The sequence below is a fragment of the Lepeophtheirus salmonis genome, chromosome 1 (genome assembly GCF_016086655.4).
Source record: "Lepeophtheirus salmonis chromosome 1, UVic_Lsal_1.4, whole genome shotgun sequence".
Lineage (NCBI taxonomy): Eukaryota > Metazoa > Arthropoda > Copepoda > Siphonostomatoida > Caligidae > Lepeophtheirus > Lepeophtheirus salmonis.
In genome coordinates, this window is record NC_052131.2 from 30,066,678 (window position 1) to 30,091,867 (window position 25,190).

The 25,190-nt window shown below is 29.5% G+C and overlaps 1 protein-coding gene across 1 annotated transcript in view; it reads right to left on the bottom strand.

The window, feature by feature from the left end:
• LOC121128392 (serine/threonine-protein kinase N2-like) overlaps positions 1-25,190 on the bottom strand; it is an 81,869-nt gene that overhangs the window by 46,003 nt on the left and 10,676 nt on the right. Inside the window, 1 exon segment of the mRNA XM_040723975.2 lies at positions 21,108-21,203. Within this exon segment, the coding sequence (XP_040579909.1) occupies positions 21,108-21,203 (96 nt within the window).

Consider the following 25,190-nt stretch of genomic DNA (forward strand, 5'->3'; position numbering starts at 1 on the left):
ACGTATAGCTATTAATTTTATCTGTGATCAGTGATAAGGAGATGAGGAGGGCCCATCGTGTATATGTACTTACAAATGAAGGTACAAATCCAATACACACTAATGAACATAAACTTTTGTTTTGCTCTACAAACTATTTAGTAATTCCCTTACTTTTTAACACTTTCGAGTGGTTAGGCCAGCGGTAGTATCCCCTAAGGACATCTAATAAACTGTTGTACAATAACCAATGTCCTTTTGAAGGGGCGTCCGCAAGGAGTGGGTTGGAAAGGCTATCCCTCCCCCCCCCTCAAGTTAAGGAATTTTTGCTTGATAATATAAATTTTTTGGCGCAGGATGAAAAAATATTAAGTAAATATGAAGGTAGTTTTTTTTAAGATGACTTGTCTTAAAAGGTAAATGTTGTTAAAGGGTCACGACACCGAAGAAATTAGGAACCCGCTACTCTAGGCCTGTTTTTTGACAAAGCATCTAATTTTGACCAAATATTTGGGGGTTGCTGTATCCCCCAAAAAAAAAATAAAGGAATTTTTCATTTTTACTACAAAATTTAACATTTGAAATTTAATTTGATTTATAAAAATTTTTTTTCAACAAAACTTAATATTTAACCTTTTTCCCCAAATAATTTAATTTTCTATAAATAGCAATAGAGTTTGAAATATTTCTCCAAAAATTAAATATTTAAAATTATTCTCCAAAAATATTTATGTTTGAAATTAATGTTTTGAGAAGAACAGTAGATTTTTGAAATTTTTTGAGAATAACTCTAGATTTTTAAAATTTTTTTGGTAAAGAATTCTATTTTTTGTGAATAGCTATTGATTTCTGAAAATTTTTCCATACAATTTAATATCTGAAATTTTTTTGTTAAAAAATTCTATTTTTTGTGAATAGCTGTGGATTTTTGAAAATATTTCCATAGAATTTAACATATGAGATTTTTTCCCAAAAAATTAAATTTTATATGAACAGCTGTTGATTTTTTAATTTTTTTTTGGAATAAATATAGATTTTTGAAATTTTTGAGAATAACTGTAGATTTTTCAAATGTTTTTGGTAAAAAATTATATTTTTTGTGAATAGTTCTAGATTTTTGACAAACTTTCCATAGAATTTAATATTTGAAATTTTTTTCCAAATAAATTAACTTTTTATGAGCAACTGTTTATTTTTTTTTTTGAATAAATTTATATTTTTTTCCAAAAAAATTAATATTTGAAATGTAATTTTTCAAAAAAAAAAAAAATATTTTTTTCAAAAATTCGGAAACCAAGCACTTTTCAAAATATAATACTGCGGACACCCCTGAGTAATGTTTTAAATGTGGTACAACAACAGTACCAAAGGTATCTAACAACCCTAGTTCATAATCAAAACTGTGAGGTATAAGTAAGGTACCCCTTTTCTTCTCCTCAGCCCCTCATAGAATATGTTAACTAAATGGCAATTAAACCAACTCATTTTCTTCTCTAAAGAAAAATGTATATTTATATATAGCACTAAAACATATTCACATGCTACAGTCAATACCATCGAGACATACAAAGAGAGAGAGAAAGAGAAAACTTTCTTCTTTATGCATTTCATATTGCAATTTAAAAATTAGTGATGGTTATGAGGAAGAGTTCATTCTTATTAATAAATTCATACGAGGGTCGTCTGAAAAGTTTCCCACCTAACAAAGATACAAATATATTTTTGTGTGAATTATTTATTTTATTATTCAACCCTTGTAACTTTGCACACGTCTCCGAGCAATGCTCCCATCTCTATAGCCCCTACAAAAAGTGCTCGGTCGTTATTCTCTGCAAAATAATTGTTCACGAGCCACTTTTTGCTTTGGGCTAAATTATTCCAAGTTGGATGTACTTAGATGCGTACAATTTGAACACAACAAGCAATAGTATGTCTGCTATTGTTTAAATCTATTTTAAGTTCACACTTTTAAAAAGAAATTTTGTTTGGCTTGGATCTGTTATATTTTCTGTTGGACCGAACCCATTCATAGCTTTTCAAGAGATGATTCAAACTCAACCCATCAACAAGGAGAACACTGGTTAGGAGGGAGGGAAGCAGAAATATCGACAGCTGACAACAAAATGCACTGTAAATTTTTGTGTTAGAGAAGATGACGCTGCGTGATACGTACAAAATTTTAAAATAGGTAGGAATACTCATTGGTCTATGAAATATGAAAAATTAAAATTTTGAATTTTTCGAAAAAATTTCATTTTTCGTGAGCAGCTTTGGATTATTGAAATGTTTGAGAATAGGTATGGATTTTTGAAATTTTTTTCCGAAAAATTTAATTAACTGAAAATAAAATAAAATATATATATTGCAAGTTACTAATATATACTTCTTTTTTTTTAAATTTACCCTTGTCGGTATTTTGACAATTTTCACAAACCTTTATAATACAAAAATAGATCTTATACTATACAAATGAGTTTTTTCTATAAACTAAATATTTTTTCTTAAGTCAAAAATGGCATTTGAAGGCTGAAACTTTTCAAACAGCATCATTTTTCCATCAATGCGCAGCAGTATATCCCTTGGTTCATACAGAATAACAAATCCCTCTTATTTAGGATCATAGATAATTGAGAAGCATTTATAAAACATTGATCACATGTCAATCATTTGTATATAATAAATATATGTGTTGTTGATCTTTTACAAGCTATTTTTTTTTATTGTTCTCACAGACAACTAATTTGAAAGAACTTTAAATATATATCATAATTACATATAATAATTAAACTGACAAGTATGAGAAAATATGAGTGGCCATGGACGATTAAAAACATATCACAAAATGTGTTTAGTATGTATGAATATAGTATAATAATTTATCAAGTAATTTATTTTTAATCGAAAAAAACAAACTACCCAAAACTTATTATTATCGCTCTGGCCCAACGACTCAATGAATGAAGCCTTGACATGCACATATTATATCCTGGGTGCGTCAGCATAAAATAAATCAAGAAAACAAAAAATTCGTAATTAACCTATTGTTTAACCTCATAAATATTAATTTCCCAATATTTCATAGCCATTCTAGGGTCGTTTGAAAAGTCCGAAAGATGGCACTAGCATCTCTCGGAAGAACAAACACCGACTTTCAACCAAATCGGTCAGTTTCTTTCTGCTTGGCATACGTTTGAATCGAGAAAGTTGAGGGATTTTCAAAAAATGGACGAAAAATAATTTCCTGTGTTGGTTAAACATTTCTTTATGAAAGGCAAACCCCCTCAGGAGACTAAAAATAAGCTAGATAAACATTATTGGGACTCTGCACTTTCAATTAGAACAGTTCATACGTGGTTTCAAAATTTTCAGAGTGGTCATATGGATAAAAGTGACGCTGAACGTTCATGACGCCCTGTTGAGGTTACCAATGGGTAAAACTATTCCGAGTGCATATTATTGATCGTTATTGGGCCGTTTGAAAACCGAGCTGCAAGAAAGATGGCCACAATTTCATCACGACAATGCAACAGCTCACACCTCAGCAGTTGTGGTTGCAAAATTCATGGAAATAGGATTCCAACTCGAGATACCTACAGCACTAGGAATCTTACGCACCTTCCTTCTTCTGTTATACATCACCATATCATCATTTTATCGTCCAGAACGTTCAGCGTCAGTTGTGCCCATATGTCAACTCAGAAAATTTTGAAACCACTTATAGACTATTTTAATCAAAGGGTCCGAGTCCCCAGAATGTGTATCACTCTTCTTTTTAGTCTCCTAAGGCGTTTTGCCTTTAATAAAAAAATGTTTAACCAACACACGAAATTCTTTGTTTCCATTTTTTGAAGATCACTCCACTCCTTCGATTCAAACGAATGCCAAGCAGAAAGAAATATACCAATCTTGCTGAAAGTTGGTTTGTGTTCTTCCAAGAGATGATACCAACAAAACATAACCTCGATAATCGTCAGTAGTGCCATCTCTCAGACTTTGCATGGACTTTTCAAACGACCCTCGTATTTCGGTCAGTTTAAATAACTTATTATTTAGAGATTTTCTAGAGACAGTTATTTTAAAGAAAAATATGCACCATTAAATTAGCAATAGATCTATATTTTTAACTTTGGATGATTAGTTGATAATTTAATTAGCTTTTGGTGATTCTGAACAGGTCATGTTGGTGTTTCCAGAATAAATCCAGTTACAATTACTTGATTCGAACAATTTGCACCAATTAAGAATTCTTATATGATAGCAAATTTCATAACATTAATTGTAGCTCTCTAGAACATTTATTCGGGAGTTATTTGCGTTCAAATAATTTTCAAATTATGAAAAAGAATTTAAAAATCGTTTTTTGTATATTAGAAATTGAAGCTATTCTCGAATTTTTATTAAAAAAAACAACTCAAAAGCTAAATTACAATAATTTTAACTTTATAGAATATTCTGTAAAACTATTTTTTGACAATACTTATTTTCCACGGCAAACGCATGTTCCTCAAGATTATTGTTATGTTGGTCCTTATTTATTCCTTTCCAGTCCAGTCCAGTTTTAGGACAGGTCCTTATGACTTTCAACAATACATAGCGGCCCTTAAGAGCGTCGATCCATAGGAGCGGTCCTTAACTGTCAACTCTTTGATTTTTTCATAAGAATATCCATGGTTTATTAAGGCAAATAAGATATATGAAATATTTATTAAAATTATTGCACATATCTTGCAAAAAATATTATTTTTTTCATTATAAAATGAAGAAATTAATTTTTTTTAAACAGAATAATTAAAACAAGGAACAACACCCTTATTGACGTCACAAGGGATCAATGAGGGACCGACAAGTAGGACTTGCGCACCTCTAATCACCACATAGCAACAATCTCTTTTTAATCTCCTGGCACCATTATTTCAACAATACTTCTTCCTTTGAAAGGGTCCAATCCTTCCTCAAGAAAGATGTAGGATGAAGAAAAGAAAGAAAACAACCTCCCGGTAGCATAGACATAATGTGATTGCATTTTCTCATGCACAAAAATCATCCTTTAGTCATCATGAAAAGACCCACCCAAAAGAAGCTCTTTTTTAATTTATGATCCCCCATTAGGTAATTAAAATTGCAATAATCCAGGGCAAAATTGGATAGATGGAGCACATACCTACACTAAGAACTTATTAGGGGTGTGACTAGGTCCAAGACCGAACTTTTTTCCAGTTTGGTCTTCACTGTTTTTTTTTCTAGATCGATTTGGACAGACAGTAAACGGAAATTTAGTTTGTTTTCCAATTGTGAACTGATTTTTTCGGTTTAAATCTATGGAGCGATTTTCTCGCCATCCCCCCTGACTTATGAGTCGTACAAATAGGATTAATGCAATATTTTAGTGAGTCAACAAAAAAGCAATCAAGAAAATGATAAATTCCCAATCAATCAAATGTTTCATCACAACAATAAAAAGATTCCTTTCTTTCAATAGTTCACGGAGGCGTCCTCAAGGAGGTTGGCTGGAGTAGCTGTATCAATCACTAATTAAGGAAATTGCGCTTTTTACTATCATTTTTATTGAGTTAGGATGGAAAAAAAAATACGTAAAAATAGGGGCAATTTTTTTTTTGAAAAAATTATTTAAAAAAAAAAGGTGTTGACAAATTATACAGCAGAACAAAAAATTTATTATTTGATTTTGTGTTTGTGAATGGCTGTAGATTTTTGAATTTTTTCCGAAAAAATTTAATGTTTTAAATATAATTTTTTAATTTTTTTTTCAAAAATTTTATATTTGAATTTTTTTTTCAAAGATTTAATATTTGAAATAATTTTCCAAATTTTTAATATTTGAATTCTTTTCCAGAAACTTTAATTTTTTGTGAATAGTTGTGTATTTTTTAATTTTTTTTTCGAAAAAATTTAATATTAGATATTTCATTTTTGAAATTTTTTCGAAAAGTAATAGTAATTTTGATTTTTTGATGAGAAATTCCCAATTAACATTATATTTCTCCACACAAATGTAAATGTCCCGATATTTCAATAGTGCCAAATTGTCCTAACCCAAAAATTATAAATATGAGTATTATTGCCGATATTTCATCCTGGAGATCTTAGATTTGTAATTGAAAAATCTAAGAACTTCAAACTATTGAAATGAATTTCTCAGATTCATTTTATTGTACAAATTAGAAAAAACTATTACATATTTATAAGGAAGGAATGGAGTTTCCAAACGGATAATTCTGTAAAGTTAATATATGAGTTATGATAATTTGGATCTCACACCACAATATACAATTATTGTAGGTCAATGTTCATAATTTTGTAACAGAACTGACGTCTTCAACAATTCATCTATGGAATAAGTATAGACCTAATTTTAAATAAGATCAATTTTTCTATTTTTTCTAAAAGACTGGTCCAAATCGAGCTCCCTCAAGGTGGCGAATTAGTTCTGTCCACTAAAAATCATACCGGTATGAGACCGGCCTAGGATTTTATGTACAAAATCCAAGACTAGTATTTATGAGCATATTGAATCAACCAAAAATTTATCTTTGTATAAGTAGAACCTTACAAAAACAACTCTCTATAATATGTAGAAATGCCCACCCAGCAATGTTTTTCAAGGTAAATCATTTCAAGTCTCCCTGATTAGTTTTTTTTTCTATATTGTCTCAACAACAGAAGCCTCGTGGAATTTTAGAGAGAGAGAGAAATTATCTTTCTAGAAAATTAATTACTTTCTTGTGTAAAATTTACTTCTGTATGTATGTACGTCTAATTGTTTTATAAAAAACAAACACATAACTTTAATTATTCCAAGTTATGGAATTAATACATCGAATAGTTGCGTGTAAACACAAAAAGAATCTGGAACCAAAATCAAGTAAAGGAAAAAATCCAGATCGAGTATTTTACATTAATATGTATTTCATAATAAAGGTACATAATTTGGTCAATTTACCTAATCCAGGGGTTTTACACAGGATTATAAATTTTTTTCGGGTGAGGCTGGGGTTTGGAATATTTTTACGAACAAATTACTAAAATCTATAGATATTCCCAGAAAATTCTAGATTTTTTTGAAAAAAGATTTGAAAAATTAAATTTTTTGTAAAACTTTTTTCTAAAAACTAAAGCTTCTCACAGAAATGAAAAAAGTTAAATTTCAAACATTAAATTTTTGGAATTTTTTTAAAAAATCTATAGCTATTCACAAACATTTTTTTGGTAAAAATTCCAATAAATTAATATCAAATAGTAATTTTTTTGCTCTGCTTCAGTAATTGCCATAATGAAGAAAACAAAATCTAGTAAATAACAAAATTCCTTAATTTGAATAGGCGGACAACATCCGTCCTCCTGCAGACGCCCCTGCAAAACTAGCAGTAGCAATGAATAAATTACAAAAAACGTGATTTTATGGGATCAAGAAAAGGGAACTCAAAACCAATTGCCGATATGTTTAAACACCATATTTAGCTACTTTTTTAATTCAATATTGCCTCTTTTAATTAGCAATAACAGTTCCCTTTTTTTCTTGTTGCTTCGACATCTTGACACTATGAGAGATGGGATAAAACAAAAATTGTTTGCTTTTGTTTTAGCTGTCGCTTGGCTGCGTAATGAAAGCTTGTAATAAAAATAACCGGAATAGCAATCACTGCTCTAGGACGCTTGTGGTTACTGTCAATAATCTTAAAGAGGGTGGATAATACTTTAACAGGATGCCTGATGTACTGATGAGTTACTGAACGGTTTATGAGCAAGCATCCAGGTCAAGCCCACGACAAGCAAACTAAAAATCAACAAATATTCCTACTTGAACGTCATGAAGAAGTTGTTAAAGCCCTGGCAGGACCAGAACTACCCGTCAGGGAATTACATTTGGCAACAAGATTCAGCCCATCACACAGAAGCTCATTGGTCCAAAATTGGTCCAAGAAAAATTTGGCTTGATTATGGAGATAGGAAAGGTGGCCTCCTTCGCTCACCTGACCTTTCCCCTCTCGACTATGCTGTGTGGGGCAAAGTTGAGATAAAGGCCTGTGCGACACATAGAAAAAATGTGGCAGATCCCCAAACTATACTTGAGAGAGAGTTGGCCGAAGATTTCGTGGTTTTGTCGTGCAACGCGAACAGTGGCAGAGTAGAGGCAATGTTGGCTGCAAAGGGGGTTTTGAAAAATATATTTATCTACAGTTAATCTCTTGCAAAAATAAACTAACTTTTGTACTCTATGAGAATCAGCGTGTCAAAGTTAATATGGATAAATGTTTCAAATTTGGTTCACCACACCGTACATATTTTTGTGGCAATATTTGGGTCAATGACATTTTTAAGTGTATTTTTATGATCACCTGAATAACCTCTCGGATCCCCGGTTACGAATCACAGATCTATGGTGCTATAAAAAGCGAGATCTTGCAAGGGAGCGGAACTTCTCGTAGACAAGAAATCTACTTTAAGCTACCACAACTAGCATTTTATCTACTCTCACTCAACCTCGACTGTCAAAAGGGAAAGGACACACTTGGAAAAAGGTTGCCTTCTTTATTTTTCTTATTGCCAACTATTAATGATTATTTAGAGAGTATTAACTAATTATTGTTAGTGATGGGACGATTAAAAAAAATCCTGATACCATTTTCAAATACCAATTGTTTAATATTTTAAATTATTGTACATACAATTCTGCTGTCAGGGCTTTCATTATATATATATATTTTTTTTTTTTGAATTTTTTTTACAAAATCTCCAACTGTTCATAAAGAAATTTCAAACCCCATGGCTCTTCTCAAAAAAATTAAAATCCACTGATATTCACAAAAAATGAACTATTTTGGAAAAAAATTTCCAAAATCCACCAGTGCACTCAAAAAATAATTTTTTTTAAATTAAATTTCTAATATAAAATGTTTTCTAAGAAAATTAGAAAAATGAAATTTTTGGGGGAAAAAATTAAATTAAATATTCTAGTTAAAAACAAAAATTCTTTAATTTTCATAACCTTAAAAATTAATAAATATTTAAATACCCGAAATAAAAAAAGTATTGGAATCGCTAATTAAACTTTATTTTCTGGATGTCAATTCTGATTCCAGAAAAAACCACCCGATTCTGATTAAACTGATAATCTTACAAATAACTGAGCAGGAAATGACATGAATTCTAAGCAAATACCCTTGATTGATATAAATTAATATCCAAATCCTATGTAATACTTTTTTTGAGTACATAATAAGTAGACTCAGCTCCTTTAAATCAAACAAGACTCAACATATGCCATCAAAATAAATGATAACAGCTAAAACGAAAATACACTTCATCTTTGTGTATTTCAAAATGGGAGCAGTCTAAGAGGGGCACTTGGTGTATATAGCTTTGTTGAAATGAAGACCGATCTTACTGACCACACCATTAATTTGTGCAATAGGAATTTATATAAACATAGTAGTCAATGTGTGTATTAATGTACTTTTAAGCAATAGTACAATAATATATTTGTTTTTGCAATGATTCTAAAATAGTAAAGAAGTAATGATTATAATTGCGTTTATGACAATTAATTGGCAAACAGATGATAGAAGGGTTCTTTGTGTGTGTGTGTTTTCCAATTTATTTTTCTTCTCAATATTCCGAAAAACCAACGACATATGGCTAAGGACGACTTTGAATGCAATTTTCCTTCTCTCTATCCAATGAAGAGGATACGATCATATTACTACATATGCAAAATCACTTATCTATGTATATTAATACAGTCGATTCCCTGTCCAACGAGATAGAATGATGGTCAATTTAGAAAAGTAAATGGCTTAGTTTGAAAAATGATTCTTGATGGAATAAAAAACATTTCAGAAAAGTTTGAAGAGTTTTAAAGAATATTTAGAGATAGCTTAACGGTCCTAAAGTTTTGAAAATTTACATCATTTAAGAAAAAACTGAGTATTAGCTTGAACACTGTTCCTATATTTCAAATTAAAGTGTTTTTTTGCTATGGAAGATTGATAATATTATTTTTTATCCATTTCTCCAACAATGGAATTGTCAAGGATATTGAACGAATCTTCCTCCAACATTATAATAGAATAGACAAATAAAAAAAAATAAAAAATTGTTTCTTGCACTCTATTAAATTTTAAGAATATTTTATGTCTAAAATTACATTCAAAAGTTGCACTTAACCGAAATTTTGTAGCATCACCTTGCTTTAATGCAAAGTAGTTTATGGAGGTGAGTTGCTTTTAAGCAATTTTTTTCTCTTATAGGGATATGACTGTATTTAGACGACAGAGTGTGGACTTTCTAATAGTCTATTTAAAATTTAAAAAAATATTTGCCAAATAAAAGTAAAATTAAAAATATTCATTACACATTAATTGGCCATGGACCCATGTTATTTTCGTAAGAAAAGACTGGATGCAAAAAAATATTTTTTAACGAAGATGTTTTTTTTTTTTTTTTTATGATGATGACAAGACAAAATTTATTAGAAATAAAATATGACGTAATGATATGTTTCTTATTGATTTTCTTTATTAAAAGGCTAATATATAGTGATGAAAATTGTCTGTTATATTTTCATCGTAGCCCTGAAAATTTGAAGAATGTCGCTCCTCAATTCTCAAATTCCAAAAAAAAAAATCATTAATTAATCTTGAACTTAAAAAAAGAAAAGAAAAAGGAAACGAATGCAAATACCAAGTTTTTGTCTTTATATAATTAATAGCGGCAGTACACGACATTGTCTGTAGAAATTAAGCATCGACGTTCATACACGTGCATTGCTTAAATAATGGAGAGGATAACCCCCTTAACCAATCCTCAGTGTTACCCTCCGTTTTTCTTAAGTACACTTACACGTCTCCTCAAATAACAGCTTGATGTTTTTTTTTTAAATGATGAGATTAGCTTGTTGCTTAACGTCATTTAATGTCTCATTCATTAGTTATGTATTCAAAGTACTTCCCACTATTTTTTCTTTTTTAATAATAATTCACTTAAACACAAGGTTAATAGAAATACCATAACGCGTGTACGACTAATGTTAGACTTTCACCATTGCTCATAGAAGATGAGTGGTTGCATGGGTTATCAAAATCTGTTTTTCTTGTCCAACAGTTGGTACAATACATTAAATTGAAAATTCTAGCAATGGCGACGTCATAGACTATGATTGGTTGTGTGTTTTGTCCAAATTTGCCTCTCTTGCCCAGCAGTCGGTACAATACATCAGATTTAAAATTCTAGCAAGCCCGATTACATGATGGTCTAACCTTGTACATATTTCTATTAACCTAGGTTCTCTTTTTTATTATTTTGTTAATATGACGAGAGCGCTCAAAGGTATTTTTATTTCTTTAATAAAGTATCTATACTTAAAATTATTTACAATCAATATATATACATACATAGTTACAGTATCACTTTGCTTTATTAATATGGATTAATCAATTCCACAATAAAAAATGCTCTAAACCTGGGTCGTAGCTAGATTTGACGATATAACGTATTTTTAAATTCGACAGTTTAACGGTTTTTCTTTTTTAATTTGACAATATAACATTTTTTTTTAAATTTGAAAATATAACATTTTTTTAAATTCGACAATATAACGTTTTTTTTTTTTTTAAATTGACAATATAATGTTTTTTCAAGATTAATTTTGTAGTAAGACGACCAAAAATTCTCCTAGTTGGACTAAGGAGAAAAAGGAACAATTTTTCAGTATACAAAAAATATATTTCACTCCTTCTTGGGACCCTTTTCAATTGCAACTCATTATAATAAAAATAAATCAAAGAAATACATAATTTGACAATTAAATATTTTAATTACACTCTATATAATATTTCTTTTTTAAAATTTTGACAATGAAACTTGTTAATTTTAGCATTGTGACAAAAACAAACAAAAATGCACAAAAAGAAACGTTGTCTTTTCGAGAAATTTGATAACAATATTTTACCCTTGGAGTTACGTACCCCCACATACACAGATAGTCATAAACTATCTCTAAGTTTGTTTAAGTCCCCTATGGTAAGTGTTAAATCGAACAACCACTAAGGAGTAAATAAATTATAAAGGCCAATGGACTAACACCATTCCTCGGTAGCAAATTTTCGTTAAAAAGAGAATTGACTGTAATTATTATATCTTTTAATCAGAAAATGTTAAATCGAAGAAAATGAATTTTTTAATAGAGTGTAAAAGGAAATTTCTTTTCCCCCTTCCTTTGTGCAAAAAAAACAAACACTTTTCTTTTTGTTTTGTTAATATATTGGCTCAAATGATGCAAAAAATAATGAAGGAAAAAAAAACACACTTTCAATTTCCTTTTAAGGTTCCTTGTAAAGATTAAGACAAACAAAGATATTTGACCAATAATGTATACATACTTATTAGTGTTGGCTTTTAGTCTGAAAAACCTAGACCGGTACCCTTATAACTTTAAGTGGACCAGACTAATTCCAGGGGCGTCCGTGGGGATGGGCTGGAGGAGCTGTAATTTTTATTTTGACTAGTTTTTTCATTTTTTTATTATTGGTCAGAATGATTTTTTTTTTTTTAAAAGATTTATTTTCTCAAAAAAAAAGGTAATTCGGGCAAATTATGTAGCAAAGCAAAAAGTAATAATATTTGAAATATTATTAAAACTGTAGAAACTTATCACATATACTCTTAGCAGTACAGGAGGTCCCCGTATAAAGTGGTTTCAAACACCGGGGATTTCGAATAACACGGAGTTCGTAATTATTCTGTGTTTATTATGAAATTAGAAAACAACAACTATATATTGAGATGAACAAGAATTTTTGTAGTGGTTGATGTGTTTGTTCATACGCATAAATATAAATATTTAATAGAAGTGCATAATTTTGCAAAGTGGGGAGTGTCCTGTAAGTATTTGATTTAATACCTAGACTTCAAACTTTTGGTTATTACAAATTAATTATACAAACTTCCAAATAAAAAGGTTGCTGAATAAATATTTTTGCTTAGGTTCCGATTATTATGAGTTTACAGTATTGAAATGATGGGATTAAAGATCAAGTAAATACCCCACAAAGATTTAAATGTGAAAATTATTTTACAAGTATCTTGTCTGACATATATTACTTTAAATCATTTATAAGGAATAAAATGTTTCAATTTTTCCTTTTTTTATATAAATATGATGCGCAAGCAATCGCTACACGCTCTCGTTGTAAAAAATGATATCTTACCAGACAATCAAACAGACAAACTTTGTTTTATGAGAATAGATGATAGTACTTCATATTTTCAAATTCAGAGGATAAATTTAATCTGGTATTGATTTAATTATATAAGGAATTGCCTTGTTCATATGATCACGATATAAATTAATGGTTGAAGGATCGCTCCAACTCTAAAAGATACAATATGATTTTGCTATGATGCTAAACAAAACATTTCATAAAGGATGTGTGACTCATTTTTGCAAGGGAACAAACAAACAAAGCATAGCTGTATTATAAATATGAATAAACCCTTAATACAAACAAATATCATTCCATCAGCGTATTATATAAAAATAAAATAACAATACATTGGCAAGGCTCCAATGACGTAGCTACAACACAATATACCTACTCTAAACTTGAACCTAATTATATATTTATGTATATAAGTATATGTGTACTTGGTGCAATACATAGGTGCAGCAAGGCGCTGGCATAAAAAAAGAGTTAAAAGGTCACTGAAGGTTTTCTATCATCATGTTGGAGTGCTAATACGAGGGTTGCTTGAAAAGTCCGTGCAAAGTCCGAGAGATGGCACTACTGTCACGTATCGAGGCTATGTTTAGTTAGTAGCATCTCATGGAAGAACACAAACAAACTTTCAGCCAGATCGGTCATTTTCTATCTGTTTGGCGCTTGTTTGAATGGGAAGAAGTGGAGTGAATTTCACAAAATGTACGAAAAAGAATTAAACATTACTTTATGAAAAGCACCATGCCTCAGGAGACTAAAAAGAAGGTTGATAAACATTATGTGGACTCTTTATCTCAGATTAGAAGAGTTTTTAAGTGGTTTCAAAATTTTCGGAGAGGCCATATAGGCCCAAGTGATGTTGAATGTTCTGGACGCCCTGAAGAGGTTACTACTCCAAAAGTTATCCATAAAAGATATATGGTGATGGATGACTGAAGAGTGAATCTCGAGTTGGAACCCTATTTCAATTAATTTTGTGACCACAACTGCCGAGGCGTGAGCTGGTGTATTTTTGTGATGGAAATGAACAATGAATAATATATACCTTTAATAGGTTTTCCCTTTTCCAGATAGTCTATGAGGATTATTCCTTGCAAATCCTAAAGACAATCGCCATAGTCTTTCTGGTATATTTCTTGATTCAAACGAATGCCAAACAAAATTAAATAGACTAATTTAGCTAAAAATTGGTGTGTGTTCTTCCAAGAGATGATACCAACAAAACCTAACCTCGATACGCGCCAGTAGTTCCATCTCTCAGACTTTGCACGGACTTTTGAAAGGACCCTAGTATTTTAATGAATTATTCAACTCTTACTTTACAACCATTAGAATTATAAATGACTTTTTCAGAATCCATTTACATATCACTTATCAGGGACATTATAATGAGAAGACTCGAGTTAGTAAATTGTGAAATCTATATCAAAAAAGCAGAGTTTGTCTGCCGGACTGAATGAATGTTTGAAAACCAGTCACGGGGTGCACTGTTTATATTTCCCCATGATGGTTATCATAAACATATTTTGATCCAAAAAATAGCAATATAGTCGTATTGTGAACTATAGAAGGCGTGAGCACAGAGCATCGAATTATTAGTCTCTTATGATAAATAATTCACGTGCTTGTTCATATTTGAATTAAATGTAAACGCAGGTTTGTTAAATTAATTTTTTTATTATTAGAGAGCGCTCTAGAGATTAAAGTACTCATCAGTCATCCTAACCTATAATATTATATTCTCTCAAACTCTTAGTATTAGTCTTTCAGTTTTTAGTACAGAGCAAATTTGAATTGGTATAAGTATTGAGAAGTTACGTGTAGGTGTGCTCATGAAAAATAGAGAGAAGAACTGAGGATTTCTTGGGGAGTTATCTTCCATATTATGAAGGAATTTTTGTATTTTAGCCGACGCACAAATGAATCCTGGCAATGGTGGATACTACCATAATATTTAACTAAGTAATTATAAATGGTTTAGAATAAACAGACTTTTAGTATAGTTCATCTTCTAAATATGTGTAAAAAGTGTTCTCGTATTTGACGTCATAAAATACTACAATATTAGATGAAATCTGGAGTTTCTTGTCTATCCTTTCATATAGTAATTTTATCATTGTGTACCTTTTAACATTTTACACCATCAAGTTTATAGTTACCATTGTCTCTCCCTTTTTACCCGTGGGTCGGGTCACATCCCTTTGTCTCAGCTCTTATTTTATTTAGGCTGTGTATTTTAGTTAAACTATATAATATACTCTTTCTAAATTATACCACGTGCGGAGTCACCTATTCTTAAATTCATTTTGCCTGTAGGTTTGACGACGAGCCCGGATTACTATATTCATTATAATATCTTAGGTAAGAACACACACTTTATGAAGTTTCGTTAGATTAGCTATGAAAGAAAATCAACACTTCTTCATTATTACTTAATACTGAATTCTACCCCAAGTCCAACAAGGACTTACCCTCATAGCTAACCCAACAAATCATCAATGTTTCCATCTATCTTTCAAGAGCACGTACACATGTGATGACTAAATACTTACTTAGATGTTCTCTCTTCAGGGGTTGGCTAAAGGGGCTGTAGTCCCCCAACCCAAATCAAGGAGTCTTTACTTTTTACTAAAAAATTAACTACTTAAAATTATTTTCTAAAAAATTTAATTTTTCACATTTTTTTCAAAAAAGTTAATTTTTTTGTGAACAACTATGGATTTATGAAATTTTTCTCCAAAAAATTTAATATTTGAAATGTTTTTCAGAAATTTTTTATTAGAAATTTGTTACTAACAAATTTATTCTTTGTGAGGAAATGTGGATTTTGGAAATGTTTTGAGAATATTTATGGATTTTTGATTTTTTTTCCAAAATGATTATTTGTGAACAGCCTTGGATTTTTGCATTTTTTTTCCAAAAAATTTAATTTTTTTTTAGAAAGCTGGATTTTTGAATTTTTTCCCCAGAAGTTAATGTTTTCATGAATAGCTGTGGATTTTTGAACTTTTTTTTCCAAAAAATCTAATATTTGTAATTTAATTTTCGAAATTTTTTTTTCAAAAAAATTTAATTTTTCAAAAAAAATCCACACCCCAAGGCCCCCCCCACAAATATAATCCTGCAGACACCTTTGCTCTTCAATAATTATATAATTATGATAATAGCTTCACGCTAATGTTGCAAGTGGTGATATTTTTAACAATTCTAGTAATGAGGGTAAGGGACGGGGGAATTGGTAGTCATCCCTCACTCTGCCACCTACCTACCCACTTCATTCTACAACTCTAGTAATGCGGGTAAGGGACGGACGGGGAATACCTACCTACCCACTTCATCAATTATAATAATCTCGTTTTTGTTGTACATAGTAATATATGTATTACTACTGCCTCTGATATTATAAATAATGGGCACAACCCACGTGGCCTTGCAATTTACTTTTTTTTCACTCCTCATATCTATTAACTATGAACATATAAGTATCTTATTAAAAAAAAACAATGGAATGGTCAAGATTTTAATTATACCTACATCAAACAAGAAGTTTTCGTCCTTATTTTTAATTACATTCAGTGCGATGAAAGACTTTTTATTTCACTGACAATAATAATTAAAAAAATATAGTCTTTTGTTAGAACTCATTGTAACAATGTTATTCACATCATAAATCATAAATAAATTTGTCCCTTTATATAGGCCTTAATAAAAGTTTATTAGCCACTGACATCCCCAAAATTGCATCATCATTGAACGTGATGTCACAATAAATCTTTATCAAATATCTTAAAGAATAAAAAAGACTTGGTGTCTGCATTGAATACTACTTGATGCCAATGATAAGAAATAATATTAGAATAAAATCAATGTATTATGTAGTACAAATGGGTAGATTTGTGTAATTAATAATTATTTTTTGATCGATTAGGTTCTAAGATGAAGAATAATATTTTATCATCTCCATTCACTTATTCTCAATAAGCATGGGTGCCTGAAGGGGGTTGGCTGGAGGGCCATTTTTACAAAAAAAAAAAAATATTTGAAATTTTTTTCTCCAAAATTTAATATATATTTGAAATTTAATTTCAATTACCAAAAATTTAATTGTTTGTGAATAGCCATAAATTTTCGAATTTTTTTCATAAAAAATATAATATTGGCAGTCTAATTTTAGAATTTTTCTTTAAAATTATTTTTTGTGAATAGCTATGGATTTTTGAAAAAATAATTCAAAAAATTTAACATTTGAAATTTAGTTTTTGAACTTTTTTTCGAAAAATTAAAATTATTTGTGAATAGCTATGAATTTTTGATTTTTTTTATAAATAATTTAATTTTATAATTTTTTTTCAAAAAATTATTTTCTGTGAAAAGCTATGGATTTTTTAAATTTTTCTGAAAATTACTCAAAATTCCCTGAAATGTTTTATATTGTAAACTTGACTTTTAATGAACTCGAATATTTTGAAAATAATTCAGGGTAACCATGTTGATTTTCGATTTATTTCCTTTTCTTTACAAATTGAAAATGCTTACAATTTACAAAACTATGTATGATCTTATTTTTTTTTTTTTAGAAAAAAGAAGTTTGATCTACAATTTATCTGTCCAAGGTTTGCAATGAGATAATGTAAAAATTCGGGCTCGGCCAGAGACTTAACACTAATGTTTACATTTTCTCGGCTACACCCATAGTAATTGAGTACATATTAATATGTACTTAGCAAACACTTCCCACTTTGTACATATTTTATATCTACGAAATATAAAATCTAATTCCTTGAAAAAACATGTATTGATGCATGAACTTCATAGTCGTTGTCGTATTTTTGTCATCATCTTCCATTTAAATAATATGGATGTACAATTTGAAATGCATTCAATTAAGTAATAAATACTAGTGTTGATACTCGATCCAAGATCAAACTTTTCCCCGGTTTGGTCTTAAGTGATGCTTTTGATAACGCTTAGGGCCGATATTTCAGTCCCGAATGCAAACTCATACCTTTAATCGAAATTTGATTATCGCGCCGTTACCTTGATTGTATCACGCAACCTTTCCTACGAAAATAATCACCAAAAAAGTCCAAAAATCAGTTGGACATTAGCCAATTCTTCCACAGTTATAATTTATGGGTTATACAAATACGATTGCTGTAACACATTTAACTTTGTACGGCGTCATAAACAATTCATTTTAAATTCAGTCTAGACATAAATTATGCAAGGCACCAAATTAAATCCATGTATTAATAATCATAACGGTATCTGAAGTCCGAGCGGTCTAAGATTTTCAGACTGTAACCCAAAACTATTAAATACTAGCTGTATTTGCAGCCTGGCGGTATATGTATTACAACTTTTTTGTAATTTCGATTAAGACTAGGTCGAAAAAGTTGTTACTTATGCAAAATTTCACTTCCTACGATGTCATCTTTAGTTAGGAGATCTAGTTCAAAGTTTGAAAGGAGAATATAGTTCTTTATTTCATCAATTAAGATTAAAATACAGTATTAATCCTTTTTTAGTATTTATTAATTATAATAGACAACAAAGTTGATATCCAAAGGTACCCTTTGGATCAAAAAGAGTAAATAACATAAGATAATTTTAATCTTTACTGTCTGAATATATATATATATGTATATATCATCAAATTAGAATCAATATAAGAATTGAAAAAAAAACACAGAAAAAAACAACTTTTTTAACACTTTTTATAGGTTAAAAAAGGTATATCAAAATTATCTTATGCAAAATATCTAAAAATGTATTTTTACTATCTATATTTACTAAGTAAAGAGTTTTTGTCTTTTTCTTAATTTGATCGAGATGTGCAAACTAAAGATGACCTCGTAGTAAAATGTAATTTTGCATAGGTAATTGTCATACTAAATAACAACATTTCCAAACTAGCAATAATCGAAATTCGAATCTGTATGTGTTGTATTGTGATTGTGTGCAAATCAGGCATTTGTTTCTAAAAATAGTGTCTTCTTTACTTGTAAGGGAGTGAGGGATAAGAAATAAAGCCCTTATTTTCATTAACAAATAAAATGAAATACAATTTTAAAAAACTGTCATCCATATTAGTTAAAATCTCCCAATTAAAAGTTAATTGAACAGACCTTTTTGCAAACGAAGGAGCTCATTCTTTTTTGTTTTTCTTTTAAAAACATTATGGTCTTGATGTCACACAAGTTATGGCATTCAATTGAACAACAATGGTTCAATTCGAATAATAAAATAACATTATTTAAAAAAATAAAAAAGCTTACATTGTTACGATAGATTGTTTTGTTATTTTGTCTTGAATGAATAAATGTTCAAGAAAAGTGAATAAAAGGAGAGGAGAGAACAACGTCTCTTGAATCAAGGGCAAGGACTCTTTTTGGTATGACAGAACTGTTTTGTGCCTATTATTTTCTACCCCTGAGAGAGTAAATAATAAAATGGATAATATATAATAATGATATATCAAGAGAATAAGGACACTTTTTGTTTTAGTACACGATACAGAGCAAATGAAGGAACAAAGGTATCCATAGGATTATATTTGGAGGGGGGAGGGCCTTCTTTTGGGATTTTATTTTGAAAAAAAAAAAAACCTTTAAAAATCAACAGCTGTTCACAAAAAATGAAGTTTTTTTTGGAACAAAATTTTAAAAATCTACAGCTGCTCATAAACAATAAAATTTTTTGGGAAGAAATTTCAAAAATTATTTTTCAAATATAAATATAAATAAAAAATCCATATTTATTCTTAAAGACTTAATATTTTTAGTAAAACATTGCAAAAATCCACAGTTGTCCACTAAACTTAATTTTTTTTCAAAAATTCCTTAATTTGGAGGCTACAGCCCCTCCAGCACAACCGTGCAGACGTACCTGAGAACATACTTTCATTACTCAATAAATATCGTTAGTTATGAACATCTTCTGGCATCTATATATAAGTGTGTCATTTAGTATAAAAACTACCTATGCAAAATGCCACTGTCCCACAAGGTCATCTTTAGGTCGCACATTATGATCAAATTATTAAAAACTCTTTTCTTTGTTAATAAATATATTTAAAAGACATTTTTAGTTATTTTGCATTAACTAATTTTTATAGAAATTTTCTACAACTTATGACAACTTATCCGAACTAGGCTATATCCAAAATAAACCACCCTATTGCATAAGTACATATGTACAACTAACAAACGAAGTAGTTCTTAATTTTTTTATGACATAATCATCTGTCTTAAAAATGGTTACAACTACGTCACGTATAATTAAAAATTATTTGCTTAGGGGAACCTGAACTAATGCTACGTATGAATGTGTGACTCGACTCAAATAAAAAAAAAACAATTAACTTCATATATTATTAAGTTGACTTGATTTATATCAAGTAAAATTTCCAAATGGTTTGCGTTTTGTAGCACTGTCTACGAAGCAATTGATTTTCTAGTGAATCACAATGTATAAAGAGACTCTTCTAATTATAATCACAGAAGAGACCGGAAGGGATATTATAACACAGTTTCTAACAAATATCATGTACTAAATTACTATATTAGTGCGTTAATTCGCCGCAATAGTACAAGAAAAGTAGTTAAGCGATTTACAAAGAACACACTCTCAGCATTTAATTGAATATAGGTAAATATAAGTGGGCAGTGGACAGGCTTAGTTACTTAATTTTCTTATTTATCGTCTAAAATAGGTTTGGGTTGAATCAAGTGAATACAAAACTAATTTTAAAAAAATCACTAATATCTTAAAACAATAACATCCTAACAACTTATTTTGTCCTGAGTCAAGGTTATTATGTAAAGTATATGATACAAATTAACCAGGCATACGTTACACATAAAATAAGTAGTAAAAAAGATTATTTCCTACCTGTATAATATATTGTCCGGCTAATTCCGCCATTGTCAAGGGTAATAAGGATAGAGACGATGAACAGCGTGATGGAGAAGGTTTGGATGAAAATACCTACATATAACCATAAGAAAAAACATTATTAATAAACTAATTACAAATATAGAAACACATTAAAATATATACATAAAACTTAGGATATGTGAGAGACACAAATACACTAAATAATGTCCAAATATTTCAAAAGCATACAATTAGTTCCTTCCTTAATACACAGTACTGAAATATCTTATGAAATGAAAATTATTAAATAAATTAAAAAACTTAATTCACATTGCATTACTGTTCTCAAACAGGATGTTATGACGACCAATAAAGCCATGAACAATTATGTAGACAAGTTGATAATGATCTTTTGATCTACATTTTTTGCAATAAAATCGAGGAAACCATATTTAAAGTATGCAAATGAATAAAGTTGGGGATTGGAGCGTAAAAGTATGAGTGGTGGTCAAGTGGTGGTACCATAATTAACTTACTTAAAGCACATAAATAGATTATAAAATGTCTTCATGCTTGAACAAAATTACATTTCCTTCAATCACTCAAAACTATCAAAATGTTACTTGAGTCCTTTTGTCGTGGTAGAGTAGCTTATAAAAGAAAGTGGATGCAATAATACTTTAATCAAGTTTTGTTATAAATAACTAAATGGTATTGTAGGATGGATCATCATCAAATATATATATTTATTTTTTTGGCAAAGTTTCCGTTCCGGAAAAAGTTTATGAACAAAATGTCTGTGCACCACGATCTACACAGTCACAGGACGACAGCCTAGTGATTGTGCGAGCTCTGTATAAATACAAATTCCCTCAATTTACGAACTTAATTTCGAAAATTAAGTGGAAAAAAAAACAACTGAAAGTTAATTTGGAGTTTTATATATTTTGAACAAAATGAACGTTTGAGTTATCCAACTCCTAAATCATATTTTTATATGCTATGCTAGGCATGATACAAAGTGTGACCCGGAACTTATAAAAGGCCATATACATGTACTTATACGCATATAAAATAATGCATATTACTTACTTATAACAGGACACTCCAAAATATAAAATAATATAACATTGCCGCTTCCCAAAATGGGATTTCATATTTATATTTTTTTAGCTTTATAAGAGCCTCTTTTAAAAAATGAAAACATTTGAACTCATAGATAGGTAGGTCCACAAATGCAGAAAATGCTACGATTCAATCAGTACAAAGGAGGAGGGAAAACTGTGAAGTGTCAATATAAAAACACTTTTTTTTAACTACCAATATTTCAGAGACATATTTGTGTCAATTATATGGTTTGAATTCAAATTTGTGGGATAAGTTAAGACACTCAATAATTTAACTTAAATTTAGAATCTTTATTTGATTTAAAATACTTCTATTGGCCCCGATATTGCATTTTAAATTAATAAATCATTATTTTATTGTAACACAAATGATTAGAAAATTAGTCCTAGGACTGATTCAAAACTACATGCAGAGTTATCTTCTATATAAATAAAGCAAAGTTTGTCTATTCTGTATATACCGCTAGTATATAATCCATCAAATATATGTACCTCTGAAAGGTCGCACATATTAACATTGATATTGCAGATGATTGCTATGTCAACACATTCCTAAATGTCATTTCGGAATGTGCAATGTGCCTGTTAATAAATACAACACATAACCTATCTATTTATAATCAAATAAGCATTTGAATGATAAATATGATATATCATTGTAACAACCTCTCAAAACTTAGTGATGAGTACTTTGTAGGTTCACAGCTATGAATTTTTGCAATATGTGACTTGTCAACACAAAAACAAGCCAACACAATTTCTCTCAAAATTGAGTGTGCATTACATTTGGTTTCTTCGCTGAATGATTTCTTATTAAGCGTATTAAATTGCAGTTAAAATAGTCAATATTGATCTTCACAACAAAAGAATAAGAAATTTATATATCTTATTCGAAAGGGACCATATCGGGGACTGACTAACTTCGTATTATTTCTCAAATAAAGGTTCTAAACTATTTGTAACATTCTTAGAATGGAGTTGATAAAAAGTATGGCAATCTGACAAATCCTGATAACGTTTCTAAAATAACAAGGGAATAGTTGATCTCTTCAGGGGCGTCCGTAGGATTATATTTGCCGAGGGGGGGGTGATGTTTTTGGATTTTTTTGAAAAAAATAGAAATAATTAAATTTTTCTTAAAAAAATCCATAGCTATTCACAAAAAATGAAAAAAAATTCTTGAATTAACTTTTAAATGTAAATTTTATTTGAAAATATTTCCAAAATTTAGAAAAACTTTTTATATAGACTTAATTTTGCAACCGCAGGCCGCACTTCGCCCCGATTAATGTTTAAGTGCAGCCAACTCCTCATTATCACTCCAAGTAGTATTTTGAAAAATTATCGCTCTGAAAACAGACATGTTTTAACTCTAATTTCTATTTAAAAAAAAAAAAGTCAAACTATGCAGGGAGGATAGTTGTATAAGTTCATCAAAAAATTCTAAAAAACCAAATCTTGCCAAATTGGCCTTTTTTGAATCAGATGACCTTGAAAAATTAGTTTTGCCCTAAATTTGAAATAAATATGTATTTAATAGTTTTGTTTTATGAAGAAATTGTTAATAAAATTTAATTTAATAGGTTCTGTGGACCATTAGAATATTTGAAGTGGCAATACTGCCCAATATATTACGTTGGACATCCCAGGTCTAGGATTTCCAGGCCAAAATCCAACACAAATTTGTATGCAAAGAGCATTTGACCCCTTGCCTATTTTCTAGGTTCACCAACTGGCGAAAAAACGATGCTTCTATAATTTTAATGGTAGAACAGTGAAAATACATTATTTGAAAAAAAAAAAAAAAAAAAAAAAAATTCTTCTTTATTTTTGGTCTTCAATTGTTTTTATTTTTCAACTGACCACATAGGCATGTATACTTGCATCATACTGATATAAATATACATGCTCTTGAAAATGTTCTAAATAAATGACATAGCATTTATTTATGTTTTTAAAAAAACAAACACATACATTGACCAATAACGCCTGATGCTATTATGACTATGTAATAATAACAATAATTACTATTTAAACCTGACACCTTTTTCTTTATTTTTAAACCAAAAAGCAATCCTTGAAATGAGAATGGTTATGATTACACATATTTTAATACTACACTTATCATTACACAAATAACGATCGCTTCAGAGTTAAATATACAGAGTGTGACAAATTAAATAACCTCTTTCAGGTGTTTTTTCAGGAATCGGCATCAGGGAAAATAATGTTTAATTTACGATTCTGATTCTTTTTTCTTATTATTGATTGCTGATATTTAAAAATTTATAGCTTTTCTAAGTTATGAGAAAAAAAAAAAGAAGGAAATTTTCTTAAAAAGATCTTATATTAGTTTTTGAAATTTTTCTTTCAAAATTTTTTAGTTTTTGTGAACAGCTGTAGATTTTTGAAATTTTCTGTGGAAAATTTAATTTTATGATAATAGCTGTGGATTTTTGAAATTTTTTTCCAAAAAATTTAATTTAGTGTGAAAAGCTGTGGATTTTTGAAATTTATTGGGAATAGTTGTGAATTTTTGAAAATATTTTAAATATATGGAATTCTTTCCAAAAAAAACTAATTTTTAATTTTAATTAGAACCCCCCCCCCCTATAATCCTGTAGACACGCCTGACCACAAAATAGTATTTTTGACTATTATTTAAAATATTAAAAATCGGATCGAGAATTTTTACTAGAATCGCTATTGATTATTTTTCCCATTACTAGTATATAACCTTAGAAAACAATTGAATAATTCCAAGGCGTCTAATTTATATGCATATTAGTTATAGAATTGAACAAAAAACAAACAAAAACCCTTATTAAAATTTTTGAGTTTATAGATATTTTGGAGGAAGAAGAACTCCAAATAAAAAAAGCCTTTGGATATCCCACATACATAATAATGATTATTGTACCACTAATTGAATGGTAAATCGAATAACTCTCAGCCCTTACAAGCAAACAAA